Source organism: Branchiostoma lanceolatum, chromosome 15 (assembly GCF_035083965.1).
Source record: "Branchiostoma lanceolatum isolate klBraLanc5 chromosome 15, klBraLanc5.hap2, whole genome shotgun sequence".
NCBI classification, from domain to species: Eukaryota; Metazoa; Chordata; class Leptocardii; order Amphioxiformes; family Branchiostomatidae; genus Branchiostoma; species Branchiostoma lanceolatum.
The window spans coordinates 12,904,301-12,927,387 of NC_089736.1; the positions used below are offsets into that span (position 1 = coordinate 12,904,301).

The 23,087-nt window shown below is 40.6% G+C and overlaps 2 protein-coding genes across 2 annotated transcripts; one reads left to right on the forward strand and one right to left on the reverse strand.

The window, feature by feature from the left end:
• Positions 1-6,984: 6,984 nt before the first annotated feature.
• Positions 6,985-13,408, reverse strand: LOC136449362 (mucin-22-like). Its single transcript, XM_066449377.1, has 4 exons — positions 13,345-13,408; positions 8,237-9,445; positions 7,126-8,068; positions 6,985-7,015 (listed from the first exon to the last, which is right to left on the reverse strand). The coding sequence occupies exons 1-4, from the start codon at positions 13,406-13,408 to the stop codon at positions 6,985-6,987; spliced, it is 2,247 nt and encodes a 748-aa protein (XP_066305474.1).
• A 7,328-nt stretch (positions 13,409-20,736) lies between these two features.
• LOC136449363 (fibronectin-like) lies at positions 20,737-23,060 on the forward strand. Its single transcript, XM_066449378.1, has 3 exons — positions 20,737-20,890; positions 21,661-22,038; positions 22,798-23,060. The coding sequence occupies exons 1-3, from the start codon at positions 20,737-20,739 to the stop codon at positions 23,058-23,060; spliced, it is 795 nt and encodes a 264-aa protein (XP_066305475.1).
• The last annotated feature ends 27 nt before the right edge of the window (positions 23,061-23,087 follow it).

The window sequence follows — 23,087 nt, forward strand, 5'->3', positions numbered from 1 at the left end:
TAGGGCAGGGGGGGGGGGGTAGAGGGACTGACCTGTATGATGGACTGACTCTACTGGCCAATTATTCCTATTTTTGCCGTATTCTTACGATCCTTGCCCCCTTACGATGGCCTGATAGAGGCAAATTAGGCAAGTAGGATTTCTTCAACAAAATAAGCTGGCCCCGATATGTTGAAAATCTCAAATCAGTGCAGGTGCTCTCCCCGGAAATAAACGCCGGCGCCGCCCGGAAAGCCTGTAAAGGAGGCTAGAGTTGTCCCGTATTGATTACAAGACTGAAACGCAATCCGTGATAACGATACTATGTACAAGTATGGAGGGCCAGTCTTAAATGTTGCTGCTATGTGGCTTACTTAAATGTACTTCAGACTGAACACAGTTCTATTTATTGATCTATTGAAAATATTGAAGTAGGATTACAACTGGTCTCAATGTATGTGCTGTTTCTTTTACATAGGTGGTCAACATTAGTTTAGCAATAGTCCACAGTTTGTCTGTTTTTTTAGTTTTAAATGTTAGAATGTCGCAATTTATCAAATCATGTTTTGCATTATGCTTCTTATAGGCTATGTGTGGTCATTTGTGCATTTAGCCCTTTTGGGCAGGAATATGCAATAAAGACTATTATTATCATATCTATCAAGCATGGACAGTGTTTAGCCAGAGATTGCTATCTTAATTAAATTTATGGACATAAAAAAGAATCAAGACAACTCATTCTTTGACGTATATTTTGTTTGTGTTTAATGTAGACAATTATATACACTGAATAGAAAATTATTCAAACATGGCACAAAATAGTATACATAAAGTTCAAAAAACAGACGTGCACATTATTATGATAAAGAAATTCTGTTAATATCAAAGTGGCAACAAACACATAAGGCTTAAGATCATTAAACTACAAGTTCATCAAACTTTCATTACTAACGTTAACGTTATTGAATACTGATTATTCTAAGCTACTACTAGCGTAGCAGTGCGTCTCTAGTTTATAACAGAGCCTGTATGGAAAACTGAGTCTTCTAGACATATTGATAATATAATAATAATAGATTCCTTCTTTCTTATCATTCACAATTAACACGTATCAACGTAGCTGTACATATTTTGAACATTCACGGTTGATTTGCAGGTAGACTACCGGACGTTGTAAACTACTTTGGACGTCCCTCGAGTCATCTTTCCTGAAACAAAAGAGCAGTAGTACTGTACAAAAATTCATATTCCTAATGCGACTAGACAAACCTCCCAATGGAAAACATGTCTGTTCTTTTATATCTACTATGACCGAAAAGCGAGGAGAAGTAGAATTTATCTAAAGATTGTCATATTCGTTTTGTATCCGTTAACTTTACTTGTTGTTTTGTTTTGTTGTGACCTGTACTTAGCCAAGTGTGGCAGAAATGTGCAATATAGGTCTCCATTCAATCGAATAAATACTTGAATCATAATCCGTAAATACTTAAATCACAATTCCTAATAACGATGACAATGATCTTTATTTGCACGTTCATGCCCACATGGGCTAAATGCAGTACAGTAGTTTCAATATCACATGAAACGTATTCAGTGTAGAGAATCGTTTCATGAAGCGTTCTTAAACGGTGTGATAAACAAAACAACTAAATCTTTACTGTACTATTATAATAATATCTATTGATCACACAATAATGAAACATATAAGGCTATGCTATCATTGAATGTATTGTTTACATGTCTCTTTCCTCTTTTAAAACAAGTGTGTGTGAAATCACAGAGTTTTTGTTGTATAATGTTGTCAGAGGATGTTATTAAGTATACAAATAGTTCTTTTACTAACTGTTTCAATCGTGATCTTTCGGAAAATCTAAATTCAGGGCACCAATAAAAGAATTACGCATGTCCCTGTATAACGTACATTCTAATACAATATAGTTTAAAGTGATAGCATTTGTATGAAGTATTGGTGAACGTTGTATTGTCTAGTTGATCAGTTTGATTTTGATTAGAAACTAGTCGACTTACCTAGAAGTATTCCTGTGAAACCTGTGACCACCTCTTAGGCTGATCATACGAGCTGAGGTCGACATTAGGACGAGGTATCCTGAACTGAATCATTATAGAGAAACAAGTATTATTTCATTATGATATAGATCCAGGTGTTATCGCATTGCATAAATATACAGACATTGCTCATATTAAATACAACACACGAAAGTTGCTCTATCCTATTGCTCGTTCAATATGATGATGATGATTCACTGTGTTCTGCGGCTCAGAGGTTGTTCAATATGGATACGCATATATACTGTTCCCTTGATAAAGGCGTGCGCACAATATAAAAAACAACTACAGAACAACCATTGACATTATGTGATAAAAATTATCATAAATTGAGTTAACTTGAGTACATGCCATTCATGCACCACTAATAGTCTATTACAACAAATGTTTCAAATAGGTTTAAGTACGAATATAGAAACTAGTTCAACAACAGATATAGAAGAAAGAATATTTCATATTCTTACGACAAATTTGAAAATATATATATTTTTCCTTACCTTGCTGGGGAAGTTTGGCTCATTGACGTACAGAGGGTTGTACACATCAGAGTAGTGCTGGAAGGCTGACATGTCAGACATGGGGTAGTTTGCCTCGTGTCTTGTGAGGGACTGCCGTGTGTTGTTCTTCCAGAAGGACGTGTTAGCTCTGCTGTAGGCCATCGTGTTCACATTGCTGAGGGAAAAAAGAACAATTTCATTAATATGTACCTTGTAACATGTGAAAATGTACGCTGTAACATGCAAATAAAGCTGTACATGCATCAAATACAAAAGGGTCAGGAGGAAAATGTAAGTAAAAACGAATGAAGGGCATACCATATGTGTCAAGATACCTTTATGATGAAACTGTTATGATCAGTGTTATTGGTAGTGTTGTAAGATTGTTTGTCGATGCCCGTATACATTGATTATCATTATTCTTGAGAAAAATGTAGCCAAGATGATGCCTATTACATTGTGATAAAAGCATGGGTATAAAGAAACTGACATTGTAGGTGAGTTCAACAACATTGTTACATTGCAATTACTGGGTTCACAAAATAAAGACTATTCTATGACAAAATCAAAACAATTCAATTTTACATAATCATTTTTGTTGCTAGACGGAGGGAGCAGATCAGTCACAGTGAACGGAATTTCGAAGAGAAAAGATTTTACAAATCACGCTAATCATTCCACTTCTTGTGAATCGTAGCTGACATCTGACGGTGACAACAAGAGCAGAAAATTGATTTACAACCATCAACAGCTATACCACCTTGGCTTAAGTCTAAGCCCACAGGCTTAGGCAACATACACATATTAGCCGGTTGGTTCTCTCCTATGGTAGCGCTATCCATTGTTAATACCAACAAAAAGTACGAGCCATTTCCAAACTCTTACTGGTATAAATATGCTAATGTTAGCATTTTGTCAAGACATCAATGCCAATCTACATGAACAAGCTATGTGTTTGTGACACATATACATACCCTGGCATCGCTCTAGAAGTCGCTCTCCTACTGTAGCAGACGTAAGATGCCAGCGCCATGATGATGACGAGCAGAGCGCCTCCCACCCCGGCCGCTGCCCCGATGACGGCTGTTTGTGGCAGGAACGTCTCGCACCTGGACCCGCTGTAGAACCCGGGCGTGTCCGCAACACAACTGGGGGAGAGTATAAACAAATGTTCTTTTAATATAAGGCCGTTCACACTTCCGAGTACGCATGTGAAGCGACATGAATTGTGGGTAATAAGTCAAAGATTGTTGGCTTTAAAACATCAACAAAACGCGACTGCAAATTGTCATGCAAATCGAGACAATGGTTGAGACGAGAACTGTTTACAAGACAGGGAACTTTAACTTTGACATACTACCCACAGTTACTGTCGCTGCGCATGCGTAATCGAAAGAGCGAACGGCTTTATAATGAGCAACACATAAGAAATCAGTTGGTATGAAAACCACATGTGAAGCACAAAACTAACAACAACAAGAAGAATAAAAAACACAAAACAAATGACAGATGATGAGACAGTAGAGTTTAGCAATTTGCAAAAAAGCAATTTCAAAACGCAGCAGACCACAAAACGGGCAGACGTTTATAGTTACCGGCATTCTAGCCCTACGTCAGGTATGACGTCACACTGTCCGCCATTTTGGCAATAGTTGTCCGCGCAGACGCATTGAGCACTCCAAACGCCATTGGTCTCGGTGGCGTTACAGCTCGCGTCTGGACCACAGCCGGAAGGGCAGAACTCCTCAACTCCTAGGCTGCTGATATCTGTATGGCAGAAAATGATAGAATGGTTTTCATTCACTTGAGTAAAATACCTTTTGAGTCGCAGATGTATATGGCAGTATTCAATGACACAAAAATTATAGAAAACATCTTCCAAAAGGCTCACAATGTGTGTTACTGTTACTACCAAAGTAGCAAGGTCACTAGAGTATTTGAGATATTTTGTACACAACCGGTAATTCTCACCTGCTGACGTTTCGGTGTCTGTCAGACACCTTCTTCAGAGCTTCATTGTGTAAAAAGAATCTCAAATACTCTATGTTATACCAACCTGATGAAATTATTTTCGGAAGCAAGGTCACTAGATTCTATAATAATTGTATATTTAGTTACAGTAACAATTATATTCTATATCTTTACGTTACGTTGGCACAATTTTCATTGATAAGACAGAGAGAAGTTTTTCATTGCCATTACTATAACCTGGCAACTCAAAGAACGAAGTACATAAAGCTTGAGAACAAGTCATGAATATCCTGACCTTCGTAAGTGAGTCTGGAGGCAGAAAATGAGTTCTGCTCCACCTTGTAGTTGCCGATGGAGAAGTCTCCGCTTTGCGTCCTGTTCTGCGCTACACTCGTGATCTCCTCAGTCGGTGCGGCGGTGCCACTTTCGAAGATGGTAGCAAACTTCACGGTCAAATTATTGCCCGGTCTGCAACACAAGTGGATGACATCTTAAGCATAATACACAGCAAAAATTACGCCTGTTTTGCCAAAGTTACATAATGAAAATACATTAATTGAAGCATCTCTTGGTAGCAATGGATCTGTAATTTAGTTTTATCCATTTACATTGAAGACAGGATGTAAAAAACACATCCCTTGGAAACTTCCTCAAGCAATGTAACCGCATCACAAGGAGTAATGCAGATACATGTAGCTCTACAAAACTAGAGTTCCACGACCTCATATCTTCGCCAAATTATTTCAACATTTATGATTGACGCATTATGGGTGTGCCTCATTGATAATAAATCATACCAGTTGATCATCTTGATAACAGAAACTGTCCAAAGTATGAGCTTATCAAAGAAGAGTTATGCAAACGTTAATCATCAATTATGCAAATGAGGTCCTTATTGGTATGGTTTAATTCAACAATGTTCACATTCACATAACTTTGAAATGCATCAAGTATGAAATTGCAGTCATTTACCGGTATGGAATTATAGTATTTTCTCATGAATTATTCAAATCATGTATTCATTTGTATATTTTTTATCTATCAACATTCCTCTCTTCACCAGTTACAAATCACATATACAGAGTCACAAAAAGTATTTCAATAGTCATATCATGAAAGATATAAAAACAGGAAGCTCCGCTGCAGTGCCGTGACAAGCCGCTAGGGGGCCCAAAATCTAATCAATTCCAGGTCTCATCAAGACCTACCCACATAGAAATATAAAGGTATTCCATTCAAACCTCTTTGACTTATGCTGTTCAATTACATACGCACATACATACATACATACATACACACACACACACACATACATACACACAAACGCTACCCAAAACATAATGTTGGCGAAGATAAAAACGACTATACTTACGGGAATGATAAGACCACAACCACAGAGAAACCAGGTAAGGGCTTGAACACTGACTGGAGCTGCAGAAAGGTACAGTCAATGTTAGAATTTTCATAATTTTGCAAGGGCATGTACATTGAACACATTGGAGTGGACATAGAAGTTTGTATTCATCACTTGATACACTGCTTTGGTTGTATTTTATTATCATGCCATTTCTGTAATCATCCAGAAAGCTGAAGCTGGTGTGTTACGCCTAATGGCGGTTATACCGGCTATATAGATACAGATACAGATACAGATCCACCACATTACAATTCTGACTAGTACTGATGATAAGCCTTCTTTATTCTCCGATGTTACCCTTGACCATCGACGTGCTTGTAGGATGCGTGCCAACAGTACATCAGTCAAGGGTACATGGTAAAATGCACGTATTTTAAGAAGGTAAAGCGGGCACCCTCAATTGAGGTGAAGCATAATGCTTTGTCAAGTAGCTGGTGGTAGTACAATGCGGCTTCGCCACGGCTCGCGTTTTTGGCCAATCATACCGAGTCACCCATACTCCTCTCGACATGTGTGTTGGGTTCTTTTACGTGCAGTTAGAAAAAAAACAATAATTTCCACACTTCTTTTTACAACGGATACAAGAAAAAGGTGATAACTTACCGCATCGATGCACTGTTGTTCCAACTCCCTGTATTCAGGCGACTGTGTGTCGTCTAATGCCGCTGGTCTAGTTCCACTGAGAATGACTTCGAAGGCCAGAATTGTTGTAGGTTTGCCTGTGTGATAAAAAATCAGCTGCATTACCATTCTAACGTATGTATCTGTTTTTCGTACCATTTTTTTTTACTTAACTGCCATATGAACACAGCACAAAGTTAGCAGGACATACGAAGTAGACATTATGATACTACAACCTATTCTTAGTAAAACATAAATCGATCATTCCTTAACTCACCAGGCCTGGCGTCGGCAAGTCTCGTAGTGGCAGGTGGGGTAATGGCAGGTCTCGTCGTGGCAGGTTCCGTAGTGGCAGGTCTCGTAGTTGTAGTTGCATTAGCTGTTGTTGCTTCAGTAGTATTTGCATCGGTGCTTGAACCTGCCGCTGTTGCGTTAGTGGTAGTGGGAAAACTCGTTGTTGCACCTTTGGTAGTAGAGTCAGTCGTTGTTGCGTCAGTGGTAGTTGCATCAGTCGCTGTTGTATCGGTGGTAGTTGAACGAGTCGTCGTTGCGTCAATGGTAGTTGCATCAGACGGTTTCGCAACAGTCGTTGTTGCGTCAGTGGCAATTGAAAGAATTGTTGTTGTACCGGTGGTAGTTGCGTCAGTGGTAGTTTCGTCAGTTGTTGGTGCGTCAGTGGTAGTTAAACCAGTTGTTGTTGCGTCAGTGGTACTTGAATCAGTTGTTGTTGCGTCAGTGGTAGTTGGACGAGTTGTTGTTGCGTCAGTGGTACTTGAACCAGTTGTTGTTGCGTCAGTGGTAGTTAAACCAGTTGTTGTTGTGTCAGTGGTAGTTGAAACAGTTGTTGTTGAGTCAGTGGTAGTTGAACCTGTTGTTGCTGCGTCAGTGGTAGCTGAACCAGTTCTTGTTGCGTCAGTGGTAGTTAAACCAGTTGTTATGGCGTCAGTGGTAGTTTCGTCAGTTGTTGCTGCGTCAGTTGTAGTTAAACCAGTTCTTGTTGCGCCAGTGGTAGTTAAACCAGTTGTTGTTGCGTCAGTGGTAGTTGAACCAGTTGTTGTTGCGTCACTGATAGCAGTTGTTGTTGCGTCAGTGGTAGTTGGAACAATTGTTGTTGCGTCAGTTGTAATTGAACCAGTTGTTGCTGTGTCAGTGGTACTTGAACCAGTTGTTGTTGCGTCAGTGGTAGTTGAACCAGTTGTTTTTGCGTCAGTGGTAGCAGTTGTTGTTGCAACAATGGTAGTTGAACCAGTTGATGTTGCCTCACTGGTAGCAGTTGTTGTTGCGTCTGTTGTAGGTGAACCAGTTGTTGTTGCGTCAGTGTTAACAGTTGTTGTTGCGTCAGTGGTAGCTGAACCAGTTGTTATGGCGTCGGTGGTAGTTTCGTCAGTTGTTGCTGCGTCAGTGGTAGTTAAACCAGTTCTTGTTGCGCCAGTGGTAGTTAAACCAGTTGTTGTGGCGACAATGGTAGTTGAACCAGTTGTTGTTGCGTCAGGAGTAGTTAAACCAGTTGTTGTAGCTGCAGTGGTAGTTGAATCAGTTGTTGTTGCGTCAGTGGTACTTGAACCAGTTGTTGTTGCGTCAGTGGTAGTTGAATCAGTTGTTGTTGCGTCAGTGGTACTTGAACCAGTTGTTGTTGCGTCAGTGGTAGTTTGATCAGTTGTTGTTGCGTCAGTGGTAGTTAAACCAGTTGTTGTTGCGTCAGTGGTAGTTAAACCAGTTGTTGCTGCGTCAGTGGTAGTTAAACCAGTTGTTGTTGCGTCAGTGGTAGTTGGACCAGTTGTTGTTGCGTCAGTGGTAGTTGGACCAGTTGTTGTTGTGTCAGTGGTAGTTGGACCAGTTGTTGTTGCGTCAGTGGTAGTTGGACCAGTTGTTGTTGCGTCGGTGGTAGCTAAACCAGTTGTTGTTGCGTCAGTGGTAGTTAAACCAGATGTTGTTGCGTCAGTGGTAGTTAAAGCTGTTGTTTCTGCGTCAGTGGTAGTTGAACCAGTTGTTGTTGCGTCAGTGGTAGTTGGACCAGTTGTTGTTGTGTCAGTGGTAGTTGGACCAGTTGTTGTTGCGTCAGTGGTAGTTGGACCAGTTGTTGTTGCGTCGGTGGTAGCTAAACCAGTTGTTGTTGCGTCAGTGGTAGTTAAACCAGATGTTGTTGCGTCAGTGGTAGTTAAAGCTGTTGTTTCTGCGTCAGTGGTAGATAAACCAGTTGTTGTTGCGTCAGTGGTAGTTGGACGAGTTGTTGTTACGTCAGTGGTAGATAAACCAGTTGTTGTTGCGTCAATGGTAGTTAAACCAGATGTTGTTGCGTCATTGGTAGTTGAACCAGATGTTGTTGCGTCAGTGGCAGTTGAACCAGATGTTGTTGCGTCAGTGGTAGTTAAACCAGTTGTTGTTGCGTCAGTGGAAGTTAAACCAGATGTTGTTGCGTCAGTGGTAGTAGGACCAGTTGTTGTTGCGTCATTGGTAGTTAAACCAGTTGTTATGGCGTCAGTGGTAGTTGGACCAGTTGTTGTTGCGTCAGTGGTAGTTAAACCAGTTGTTGCTGCGTCAGTGGTAGCTGAACCAGTTCTTGTTGCGTCAGTGGTAATTAAACCAGTTGTTGTTGCGTCAGTGGTAGTTGAACCAGTTGTTGTTGTGTCAGTGGTAGATAAACCAGTTGTTGTTGCGTCAGTGGTAGTTGGACCAGTTGTTGTTGCGTCAGTGGTAGTTAAACCACTTGTTGCTGCGTCAGTGGTAGTTGAACGAGTTGTTGTTACGTCAGTGGTAATTAAACCAGTTGTTGTTGTGTCAGTGGTAGATAAACCAGTTGTTGTTGCGTCAGTGGTAATTAAACCAGTTGTTGTTGCGTCAGTGGTAGTTGAACCAGTTGTTGTTGTTTGTGCGTTTGTGGTTGTTAAAGCAACTATTTGGAGAGATAAAGAGTATATTAGTCTATTGGTAAGTGTTGGGGTTTGGAAGCCTATACATAGTTGTTGTTGCGTCAGTGGTAGATAAACCAGTTGTTGTTGCGTCAATGGTATTTGAACCAGTTTTTGTTATGTCGGTGGTAGTTAAACCAGTTGTTGTTGCGTCAGTGGTAGTTTAACCAGCTGTTGTTGCGTCAGTGGTAGCAGTTGTTGTACTCATGGGTGCTGTACTCATGGATGCAACTTTGAAGTTGTCTAAAAATGATATTAACTGCAATCATTATGGATAAACTACCGACTTGAAAAATATTATTATTTCATTGTTTAAAGAACAAACCGTTAATAAAATCATAACCGTATCACAGTGATCACTTTTAGACTTTTTGAAACAAGTGCCGTACGGATGCTCAATTTATCAATGTCTACACTATGGGACGATTGGGAAAATATAGAAATACCTTTGTTTCTAACGTGCCTCCAATACAGTGTTTAATTATCATGACATACATTCGTAACGACCTGCAATGGACGTATTTTCGCGAAATAACTTGTTGTTCAGATAACGCGCTCTGAACCACTGCAATGAATGTGTTACTTAGCCTCGATAGCCTTCATTAGCGACATCTAAGTGGGCCTACATTTGATCCTCGTCGATTAATATACATGTGCATTGCATTCGAAGTGTCAGTAACACATTCATTGCAAACGTACAGAACGCGTTATCTAAACAACACCAATGATATTTCACAAAAATGTGTCCATTGCAGGCCGTTTCGTATGTATGTCATGATTTCATTTCAGGACATACTTCAATTTTATTTTGGAGTCAATACACAGCACGGCGCTAGGGGGCGCACTTACACCACTTTCTTCCTGCCACGAGAGCTATTAACCACTCGGTGTTCACGACCACAGCACACTCCCAAAATACTACATCTCAACAACGAAGTTTCGTTGCAGCACCGCTAGTTTTGTCGGCCCCTCCCCACCTACCAAATATCATTACGATCCATATACAGCTTCCCGAGTTATGCTGCTAATAAAAAAACAAATGAACGAACGAACAGACAGACATACACACAATACCCCACAGTAGTACCAATAGGAAGCATCCAGTGGGCCATTCGTAAACTTGATCTTCATTTTAATAACAATTGCTCACTGACAAAAATGATTTGAACTTGCATCAGCAGATTCTTTTGTTACGCTGTTTACACTCCACCATATGCATAGCCATATCAAAAATATAAAGTTATAGTGGAGGTAATAAGTAGCGGTACTGTAGCATATGCGCAACTTCATCACATGAGAGCATATAGGGTTATTTTTTACCTTTCTTGTTGAATAAAAAGATGTATAAACATAAATTTAGGTGCAAAATGATGAAAGCAGATTTTCATAAACACACCGCATTAAGTCAAGTCGAGACGTTGGCAACAAAGGCAAAATAAACAGTTATAGATTCAATAAAGTGATACTTTTCCCCAGTAGACCAACCAAAACTTTGTGTATGCATGTTCTTATTACTTATTTTCCAAAGATATTCATGCATCGCTTGTTTGATGATTATAACACATTCAAGGGGGAGGGGGGTAGACGAGAAGCTACTCAACTTGAAGTCAATGACACGTAAATACGTTAAAAATCACTTACCACACATGACCGCTAATGACACCATGCAGACTAAAATAGTCCTCGGTTCCATGCTTAAGTGACTTGTCGAATGCTTCATCAACTTTCAGAATAGGGTTATGGTGAAGAAGAATTTGGCTTGTCCTAAACTTGTCGTAGTTGGTGCACGCTAACGGACCACTCCCTAATCCACAACATTTAAGAGATTGTCAAAGAACCTGACTCAGTTACACTGCAACGGTCGGTTGACGTCAAGCAAAGGACCCCACGTAACCCATTAATAAAAGTGCATACCTCTTATTCATGGCACCTTCTTGATTATGTTGTGACAACGTATCACTTTTCGCGTCCATTGTTACGAAAGAAAGGCGCCATGCTTTTGAAGAAAAAGCCAGTACCCTTGGATGGTTCTCTAATTACCTGGAAATATTTGCCTTGTAACGAGTGCCAACGGTCCGTGAAATCGTTTGTTCTCGCGTAGGTTTTTCACGCAAAGGTTTTTTTATTGAATTAACGATTAAGGGCTAACTAAGGTAGTGACTAAGTGTTCGAATTCTAAAGCCACCGACTTTTTGGATTAGATTAACGTCTTAGTCATTTGAGCTGCCATTACGGGTACAAAGCTACATGGAGCGATCGGATAGTTTCTATTGGTTTTGGGTAACAGAAACATTGGATTTTGTAACGGTCCTTGGTGTCAATGTAAACGTTACGTCGTCAGCTTTAACAATTAAGTTACGGATCGTACCAGCAAACAGTCACAAATGAATGTTTTCGATACATCTCACCTTAGCGGTTTTAATTTGCAGTAAGTATAATATAGTATAGATCTTCTATAAAACGATTCCGATGTGAATAACATTCAGACGGATCATAAGTGCATACTTTTAAGTTGGAACCCCTGCTTATCATTACCGTTCAGTCAATGCCAATGTTACGTCGGCACCTTGTGGGTCGAGTTTGAATTTTGTTTGGAAAGAAAGTGCGATACCAGAATGTCGTTTGTTCAAGTAAATTGGATTAGGTTGAGGATTGGGTTTCTTTAATTACCAAATGCTCCAATTTTCCAAAACGGGTACGGTACACTAAAAGATGCGTGTTACACTGTTTACGATATGTTGCAAGCGTTCGGTTGAAGACGACAAAATGTGTTTAGTAATTTCAATATGATGTATATAGAAAAGACGCGGTATTTTTTGTTGCAAAAAATGATGTCTAGACGTCCAATGTAAATATCTGATACTTTATTTAATAAGATTTTCCTTGAATATTACGTCTAGCCATTGTCAGAAAGCTTATAGAATCATTTCTATTTCAGTAGCCTAAGGATAAACACATAGCTAAGCAATGAGCTGTATTGTAAAATGGGCATGAGGGCAAGGGAAGAGGAAGACCCTTCGCCGGAAAGAACAGTTTTCAACGAGACCTATTGAAGTGGCCTTAGGTCATTGACACGGAAACGATTTTTGAAAAAATCATCTACCAGAGTGGACGGTGAATAACAACATGTAGACAAGCAAAGCCCCGTCAGTGTCTGCACACCTACGTTGAAAACTCTTAATTGTTTGTCGTTTAATTTTTCCCGTTTTAACGAAGCAAACAAGTTAATTGGCTGTCCACGAGAATGACTCAGTGCTCGTATTTACATGTGTGTTGGACTGACCGTACCCTAGTTTTCAACAGCTCAAAGAGTGTCAAAGAACATGAGTTTGTTAGGGCAGCCGCTTGGTTATGTTGTCACAACGTATTCGTTTTCTTCGCCTTTCTGCATAAAGAATGGCGACGTGCTCTACAAGAGGTATCGGTACCCTTATTAGTTATCTAATTACCTGGAGATATTTGCCCTGTAACAAATGCCAGCGGTGCGTGAAATCTTTTGTATAGGCGTAAGATATTCTTACAAGATCAGCTTTGATTGTATGTGGTGCGTGGAAATAAAGTCAAGATACTTGGAATCGATAAGAAAGGCTTGGTGTCTGGCCGCTAGACCGTTAACATTTGTCATTCGTCACGTTGACGGCAGGGGGCATCATGATCTAACCCCCCCCTCCAACCACCCCCACCAAACTTCCCCAACCTCCACCCACCCACACTTCCTAACTAGAAAGTTCGAGTTTTGATGTGTGTTAAATAGGCTTCAACCATATCAGTACAACACGCCATATAGCTGCAGACTTTGTTGCACAATTTTACGTTTAATTAGTTTAAAAGAATTTTGAACAGCAAAGACATAGGGTTTTGTAACGGTCCCCAATGACCTTACACATGTGTCTTGACGTTGTTTCCTTAAGAAGGTTTCCTCCTTCTGCTTCTAGATACCGTACCATCTTAACGGGAAACCAAAGAGCGTGGATCAAGATGTTTTCCGTACATGTCATCCTTGTGATTTTTATGTGCGGTAAGTCTTTCATTCCTACAAAACTTTTGATACCTGTGTTTTCTTCCAACTGTATATAGCAGATTAAACCGTATATTCACCTTGTAATAGATGCCAATGGTGCATGGGACCATATGTGTATGTGTGTGTTGGGGGGGGGGGGGGGGCGCTTTTTCCCATCAGGAAAAGCCTGGGATAAAACGAATCAAATCAAATAGTCTAAGGCAAGGGGCTTTCGATATCCGAACGACCTAGCAAACAGTTTGAGCTCCTTCATATCTCACTTTCGCGATTCTCACTTTTCAAGGCACAATTTGATGGTATCCAAGTCTTGTTCCAAAGACACAGTTTTAAGCACTAGATCTACAATCACTATGCAATAGTGACAGTCAAAGAAATGCATCCATTATGGCATACTGTTTATTCGTGTCTCTAGAATCCAGTAGACGTTATGACTATAGTGTCCTGAAATATCAAGGGGATAAATTAGCATTAGAGAACACGTTGGCATCAATTGGGCGTAATTATAACGTTACCAGGTAAGGATCTACAAAAACAAGGCAACAACCAGGAACTGAATACTTGTTTTAAAGTTGCTTTACAGGAATTGATTATGGTCTGAGTGTTATTGAATCTGTTAACTATACTATTCTATAGCATGGTTGTGGAAAACCCTTGCTCAAACAGAAGAATTAATGGTTGCGTGAATGTTATTTAAGTGCCTGTCACACGTATATACAAGCCCGCATGAGTTGCGTATTAACATGGTTTTGGTTTAGGTTAAGTTTGCAGCCGAAGAGGTTGGTTCTTTGGTTTGATAACTAGACTGCTCAACGGTGGGTTTGTTTGTTTGTTTGTTTGTTTTATTTGGATCTCCATTAGTGTTGAATTATTACAAATCTTACACTTTTCTTTCTGGAGTCCACATCAATACATTAAAATCAAAATACATGAAACAAAACAGATACAAATGATAACAGTCATGAACAAAATCAAATGTGATATGTACAAGATATCTACAATGGATAGGCAGTAATGAACCAAATTAACTGTGATCTAATAAAAGGAGCATGAAAAAAGAGCATGAGAGGTCAGAGGTCAACTTGAAATACATATGTACATACGTCCAGCTACCACCAGTATTGTAGTGTCTTATTTGTGTACTCTAGTGTAATCAGTCTTTCTTTTAGGAATTTTTTTAATAGTGAAGGTGCGGATGCTTTGATGTGTTGTGGAAAGGTGTTATATGATTTTATACATCTGTACAGGAAGGTTCTGGTAGCTGTGGTGGTTCTGGGTTTTGGCAGTTTGAAACCCCCTCCTTGGGCAAGACGGGTGTTGTGTTGATGTGTGCTGTCAATTCTCTGTAACCTTTTGTAGATAGCTTCTGGTTTTTTGGCCGCCAGAAATGTATGAAACATGACGAGAGTGCTTATGTATAGTCTCACGTTGACTTTGGGCCAGTTCAACCTCCTGTGCATGTCATCTATGTTGGAGTCGTACTTTGCATTTAGTACAAGCCTACCTGCCTTGTTTTGTAGAATCTGTAGTCTATTCAACTGAGAATGAGAGCTGGCTGACAAGAGGCAAGAACAATAATGGGTCAAAGTGGAAAACAACTTCCTTCCCGAAAAATGTACTTAAACCCAAATGCTTAAGTTACTGCGGAACCCATGCGCACTAAAATATACACACAAGTGTAACAGAGCCTTAACACTGGAAACAAATCATGATTGTAGGTAACCCTTGGTCCAACTGAACTGTATATGTTAATTTGATACAAAATTTCATTTTCACACCCCAACCCCCATTCCATTCTGGTCAGATTCAGAGCTTCATTCTTTAGTTTTCTTTTTCTATAGCCCTGTCTGCTTTAGAATTATTTGGCCATATATTACTGTTATACTGTTTCATTTAGGATAGGTATAAGGACGTCTAGGTAGTGAAACAAATGGTGTTTTATGGTTAATAGTATGAGGAAATAAAATACAAAATAAATCGGCCTTTGTTGAACTATTCCATCAAAGTATAGAGGACTTGTTTTGATTATTTAACAGTAAAACAACAACATGTTTAGAACCTTTGCTATCTAGCAATGTTCATATTTTAGATTTAGCGGAATTATTTCAAAACAAATTTAGGACACTTTGCATGTGCCTGACCACACAACGTACAAGTCTGTAAATCAATCCGCCCACCGGTACCCACCGCCATGTTGTGTCAAGGTAGGTTGTAAATAAAGAAGAAAAAATTCTGCATTATGATTTGTCACTGTCCGTGCCATTGATATATAAATCATGATAATAGCCAATAGGCTAACAGATTGTACAATATACGTGGATATTTTCACACGTCCTCACAAATACTTGTTTTACACGGTTTTTACATTGCAACACTTTGATGACTTTGAAACCAAATCTGCCTTTCAAGCAGTAGTGCTAACAATGGGGTGTCATGCAATACTATACACAGGGAAAGGGAAAAACAGTGTCAGTGGTAAAAATTACAGTGCATACTGTCACATCTGCTGACTTTAGGGTTATGCTTTTCACATCGAAATCACGGACAATACCAATGGTATATTTGATATGGTTAGCCTAAGTGTACCTCTCTCATCTCCGGTTTATATATCTATTTTGACCGCTAGGAAATTAATATTGAGTAGGAATTATATACATTTTTGTAATGCCCCTCCATAATGAGACGACAAACCTTTGTTGACGGTTAACTAGTGGATTTGTAAAGCTGTGTATTGGTTTTACTTTCTTCTTTTGTTGATTGTGCTTGCGTGCAATCATGACACCTTTACTCGGGAATCGGGTTAAAGTTAACTGTTGTCCTGTATCCGTTCGTACGTTTGCTCTTCAAGAACATTGTATTGCATAGTTGCACATATAGCAGTATGTTTCTTTGTTCTTTCAGTAGGATATATCTCTACCTGAAGGGGATGCTAGCTTCAATAAAACCAATGGTAGCATTTTGATTACGAATAGGATTTCAGATCGGGTTTTGTTAAGACCCCACGAGGAACTGAACGTTTAATTTTGAATTTAGAAAATATCCGAACAATTGTGAAATGGTCATTAGTCTGTTTCCGTAACTGGATGCCCTTGCTACTTCTTGGTTGATTTTCAAATAAATAGTTTTTAAATCTTGGTACTACGTATGAGTATTTTGACATGTACAGCGTTCTTATTAGATCAGCTCAAAGCACTAGCCAATGCAGCCGATGTAAAAGTCAAGGGGGGGGGGGGGGGGGCGCCAACTTTGATGTCGTATAACTGCCGAACGATGTGTGCTACGGCCACCAAAGAAGGTGACCTTCCTTACAATATAGTTGGCAACAATGTTATTGTGAGGTTGTCATTTTTGTGTTGACATCGTAACGAGTTTCTGACAGGCATACATAATTTTGCAAAATATGCCTGTCAAAAACTCGTTCCCATGGCAACACATAAAATCAATGATACAATCAGTATACAATTTTTTGCCAACTATTTTCTAGGGAAATTCACGAAGTTTGGCGGCTCTAGCATGAGCCGGTAGGAGTTATGCGACATCAAAGTTGGCGCGGGCCTTACACAACCCCCACCCCCGTCTAAATTGGGTTAACATCGATTGGCACACACGTTGACACAGTTCATCATATGTATAGGCTTCCAAACCCCAACACTTACCAATAGACTAATATACTCTTTATCTCTCCAAATAGTTGCTTTAACAACCACAAACGCACAAACAACAACAACTGGTCAAACTACCACTGACGCAACAGCAACTGGTTTAACTACCACTGACGCAACAACAACTGGTTTAACTACCACTGACGCAACAACAACTGGTTTAACTACCACTGACGCAACAACAACTGGTCAAACTACCACCGACGCAACAACAACTGGTTTAACTACCACTGACGCAGCAACATCTGGTCCAACTATCACTGACGCAACAGCAACTGGTTTAACTACCACTGACGCAACAACAACTGGTCCAACTATCACTGACGCAACAACAACTGGTTTAACTACCACTGACGCAACAACAACTGGTTTAACTACCACTGACGCAACAACAACTGGTTTAACTACCACTGACGCAACAACAACTGGTTTAACTACCACCGACGCAACAACAACTGGTCCAACTACCAATGACGCAACAACAACTGGTCCAACTACCAATGACGCAACAACAACTGGTCCAACTACCAATGACGCAACAACAACTGGTCCAACTACCACTGACGCAACAACAACTGGTTTAACTACCACTGACGCAACAACAACTGGTTTAACTACCATTGACGCAACAACAACTGGTCCAACTGCCACTGGCGCAACAACAACCGATTCAACTACCACTGACGCAACAACAACTGGTTCAACTACCACTGACGCAACAACAACTGACCCAGCTACCACTGACGCAACAACAACTGACACAACTACCACTGACGCAACAACTACAGCTACGACCGCTGCAGGAGGTGTGACCACTGCAGCTACGACCACTGCAGCTACGACCACCACGATGACCACAACAGCAGCAGGTACAGGCACTTTTTATGTTAAGGTCTTATCAAGTATTGTCAAGATCTCCGATTAGGGTGTATATAGTTGATGTTAAGTGGGTATCACGTTACTACATGGATATTTAGGGGTAAGATGTGCTTTACTTGAAGGTTAAAATGCATAATTATCTGTTTTGCAACTACAGCGCGTTCTTGGCAGTATAATAATATATGTCTGTGTTTGTGTATGTGCGTGTGTGTGAATGTGTGTGCTGCGTTTTATCAACTTTGAATTTTGAAGTGTTTTACCCCTTACACAATGGCAGTGCTGTCGTTTTCTTTTGTGCAATGCCAGCAATGGTATTGGTCGTTCATTATTCTCTATTCGATGATTTGAAAACAAACAATCTGTGACATGTATTTTCCTTTTCTCTTCAGAAGTCGAGATGCCTTCAAACCTTCGGTTAATCTTAAGAGAAACCGACCGCCTCGGTGTAGAATGGACTGCTCCTAGTTCTGCTGATGGCTACAGAGTGACTTACCAGGCATCCGGAGATGCAGAGATTGACTCCGTGGATTCTGCTCCTAACACCACACACACCATCAGAAACTTGACGGCAGGAACGTCGTACGCTGTCAGGATCTACAGTATCGATGGTCGTAGGGAAAGCGCTCCGCTAGAAGCGCATTTTGGAACAAGTAAGCTCATATTTCTTAGAAGAGTTGTGCTACTGATTTTCTTAAATGTAAATAACAGTGAGTGATGATAATAATTTGCATGAACAATTCACGGGCAACCAAATACACGAAGTACTATGTTATAAACACTGCCAATTGTGATCATCTAGTATGTTAAGTTGTTGTTTTCTAGCTGAATGATCAGTTTTTCTGTTTCAAATTAAACTTCTTTTTTTCGCGTTGGGCTTATTGCCTACCTAATTCAGTAGCTAGAAAGTAGGCTGTAATTCTTCACATATTCTTGTACTGTCTTTAGGACCCGAGGCTCCAACAAGTCTTCGGGTGACAACACTGGACTCATACAGGCTACAAGTGACGTGGAATGCCTCTAGTTCTGCTGATTTCTACCGAGTGACCTACCAGACGTCTGGAGGTCCTGAGACTGACTCTGCGACTTCCATTGCTGGAACGACACACACACTTGGGAGTCTGTCCCCAGGAATACTGTACACTGTCAGGGTGTACGGTATTAAGAACGTGGTGGAAGGCCAACCGATACAAGGAGATCAGAGAACAGGTAATTACAAGCTCATTTTTATTCACAATGTCTATTTTATAAGGTCTGTTTTTATGCATGAATAATAATTGCAGTGCATAGGGAGTGGACTATTTTCTTTGAAACCGAATATGCATATACATAATGTTGAATGAATATTCATCTGTAACTGATAGCATAAAGATGTTATGCGATATGTCCGCACAAGAAGTAAAGGTCTAATCAAATGGGTCACTTCGCCCGGATTAGTGGACTGATAAATCTTGTTGAAAAATGAATTACTTTGTTTGCGATGTAAGATGTGATATCGGTTATACAAATCTCTCTCTACAACAAATCTCTCTTGAATAACATTGCCTTAAACTGTAGCATAATTCATTGATAAAACGCCATACAACACCCAATGTGACCGATCCGGCTTTGACTTGACTTACTTGACTTATGTCGAGTGTCAGTCCTCCTTCGCCACTCAAACCACTCTGTCAGCCCAGAAACGTCTGTCTTCCATTGCCCTCTCCAGTGACTCAGAGGGTAGGCCTGTGTCCTTCTATAGCACATCTATGTAGGTGAGAGGCTGCCTACCTGGCTTTCTTTTCCCATGCCCAGGTACCAAGAGCACTAAGCTGGACACCACTTCTTTGTTGTTCCTGAAGCTGTGCCGGGCTTAAGTCAACCTTTCCAAAAAAGGCATGATGATTCTCCATACCGGACATGACCCAATCTGTTTGTAGCTTTAACATGATAGTAACAACTTTTCTCATCTGATCTCTTTAGATCCAGAGGCTCCCACAAATATGCAGTTCGCCACAGTGGGTACGGACAGGCTGCTAGTATCGTGGGCTGTCTCTAGCTCTGCTGATACATACAGAGTGACCTTGCAGGCTTCTGGGGGCCCAGAGATTAACTACAGGATACAGGATACCACGACACGCTTCGTTGGTGGTCTGTCTGCAGGAACACTGTACACTATTAGGGTGTACAGTCGCAGGAACGACACGGAAGGTCTGCCACTTGAAGGAGCTCAGAGAACCAGTAAGCTTCATTTTATCTAATAATTTGTGGCAAATGCCTTTAAAGTGAGGGACTTTGTATGGTGATAAGTCATTTCATGTTAAGATAGCTAGTTACATAAGAAGATATGTTGTAAAGCCTTCACTGTTAAGCTCTATTAAGCTTATTATCATGATTATACGCTCTGTAAATAAGGCATTGTCAATTAATGTTATTCTGCATGAAGATTCAAGAGCGTCACTGTGTATGTGTGCCTGTGCATATAGGGTATGATATACAAAGTTTTGGTATTGTCCTTCTATACAGCCTTGTCTAATTTCTGTCGATACATCTGCCGTCTTTTAAAAAAATGAGTCGATAATAAAAAGTTTAACAAGTTTACGTAATTTTTTATATTTTTTTTCTCCCTTCAGAGCCAGAGGCTCCCACGAACCTACAGTTCACCATAGTGGCCACGGATGGTTTTCAAGTGACTTGGAATGCTTCTAGTTCTGCCGACACCTACAAAGTTTCCTACCAGATGTCTGGGGGTGCTGAGATTGTATCTGTCAACTCAACCTCCAACAACACTCACACCATTGGCAGTCTGACGCCAGGAACCCTGTACACGGTCAAGGTGATCGGTCTCAAGAACGGATCAGAAAGCGACTCACTCCAGGGAGACCAGGGAACAAGTAAGAAAGTTATGAACAAGACTTAACTTTTCGTCCAACGCTGTAAGAGAAATTGGGACTTGGCCCCAAATTTTCGGTTGACTCCATCAACCCTGTTCACGGAATGACCCGGCTACTGCAACCTGACGTCAGCGACACGTGATCGCAGTAGCGGGTCATACGTGCCACATTCGGAACTGCATTTCTTTACAAGAGGAGTAAAGGAGGCAATCTACATCAGAGCCCATAGACCTACCTTGAACAGAGACGGGGGGAGACACAAGTTATCTGGCACGTATGACCCGCTACTGCGATCACGTGTCGCTGACGTCACGTTGCAGTAGCCGGGTCATTCTGTGAACAGGGTTGATGGAGTCAGCCGAAAATTTGGGGCTAAGTCCCAATTTCTCTTACATTGTTGGACAAAAAGTTTAGTCTTGTTAATAATGAATTCTACCAACACAGATGAACTTTCATGCCAAGTAAGAAAGTTGTTAGTGTAATATGTCTCGACTAGAACAGTCACATGCTATATTGTTCCCTCATTGTCTGTCGGTTTTTCTTCATGTTACATGTACTTGCAATCAGCCTACGAGCAAGAACTTGCAATTATATAATAAAATTTATCATATATGAGGATATGGCAATCACAAAAAAGAGTGTGCATGGTTGAGTGATTATCATATTAGCTTATCTATTTTCAACGTGTAACTTGTAGTCATATGTACATTTTTGACTGTTTGTTTTGAAAAAGAATACCAATTTCTCACAATTAATTCTGAATTCTTTAGAGCCCGAGGTCCCCACAAATATGCAGTTGAGTGCAGTGGACACGGACGTGCTACAAGTGGCGTGGGATGCCTCCAGTTCTGTTGATGCCTACAGAGTGACCTATCAGTCGTTTGGAGGTCCTGAGACTGACTATGTCAGTTCCACTTCCAATACAACACTCAATATCCGGGGCCTGTTGGCACTAACGCGGTACACCGTCAAAGTGTACGGTATCACCAACGGTGTGGAAAGCTTACCTCTTCAAGGGATGGAAAGAACACGTACGAACATATTCATTCCTACAGTTGTAGAAGCTATCACTACACGAAATGATCCTGACATATTCGGACAGGAGAAACGGGATCTGGAACCTAAGATCCGTAAGAATCCGGACGGATGTTGGGGCCGTATTGTACTAAAAAATTCAGATTTACTTAAATTAACTTGCATGTGCAAGTGATATACCACATCAGGGTACCACTTGCATATGTAGGTTAAAGTACGTAAATTTGAGTTATTTTAATACAATACGGCCCCATATCGGTCCGGATTCTTACGAATCTGAGGTTCCGGATCCCTTTTCTCTTGTCCGGATACGCCAGGATCCGAGACCTTTTCGTGCAGTAGATATATATCAAAGAAAGGAATGGGATGATAACCATGTAACGTATATGAAGATGGCAATTGCATTAACGCGTTAGGGTGGGGTGGAGGTGGTGTGACAGTGTCATCTAAAATTGTAGCAACAGTAATTCTGAGTTCCTTTTCTTTTCAAATGTCATCTTCACGTTTCTTCCTTTCTTGAAAGTAGGTTGAGATAGACCCTGTAAGATTACGGGCTGAATGAGTATAGTAGAAATTGTCAAGGTACGGCAAATCATTGCCAAATGTGTCGTTTATTCAGAGGAACAGTTTTCCTAAGTATCAATCTCTTTGGTGTGTTGATGAAGGTTAGACATCCAGGTAGTAAGATACGCCCAAAATAGTTACTCAAGCAACTGGATAAAATTTTAGAAACAGTCAGACGTTTCAGACAGCATCCGCTGTCTTTCGTCAGTGACTGAATCTCTTTGGTGTACGGTATTGATGGAATGTTATCTACTTATTCCTGCTTGACATGCACAAGCTGATTCTCTCTCATAATTTCGTCCCCTCAGTACCCGAGGCTCCTACGAACCTCCATTTCATCACAGTGGGTACAGGCACGCTTGAAGCGACGTGGACTGGTTCTGCCGATGACTACACAGTGACTGCCGAAAGCGCTGGGAATCTGTCATCAGCCTTAACCTCTAACACCACACACATCTTTCGGAGTCTGTCGCCAGGAACCTTGTACACTGTGAGAGTGACCGGGATCCAGAACGGCTCACAGAGCTTGCCGCTTGACGGGCAGCAGGGAACGAGTAAGTACATTTCTTAACACAAACATGTAGTCTCTTACAAAGTA

Coding starts and splice junctions, on each gene's coding strand:
- LOC136449362 (XM_066449377.1), bottom strand. CDS start 13,408: ATGGTACGGTATCTAGAAGCAGAAGGAGGAAACCTTCTTAAGGAAACA. Junction 9,446..13,344: donor AACAACGTCAAGACACATGT/GTAAGGTCATTG, acceptor CTCTCCAAATAG/TTGCTTTAACAACCACAAAC. Junction 8,069..8,236: donor CACTGACGCAACAACAACTG/GTTTAACTACCA, acceptor CTACCACTGCAG/CTACAACAACTGGTTTAACT.
- LOC136449363 (XM_066449378.1), top strand. CDS start 20,737: ATGTCTGGGGGTGCTGAGATTGTATCTGTCAACTCAACCTCCAACAAC. Junction 20,891..21,660: donor CCAGGGAGACCAGGGAACAA/GTAAGAAAGTTA, acceptor TGAATTCTTTAG/AGCCCGAGGTCCCCACAAAT. Junction 22,039..22,797: donor CCGTAAGAATCCGGACGGAT/GTTGGGGCCGTA, acceptor TCGTCCCCTCAG/TACCCGAGGCTCCTACGAAC.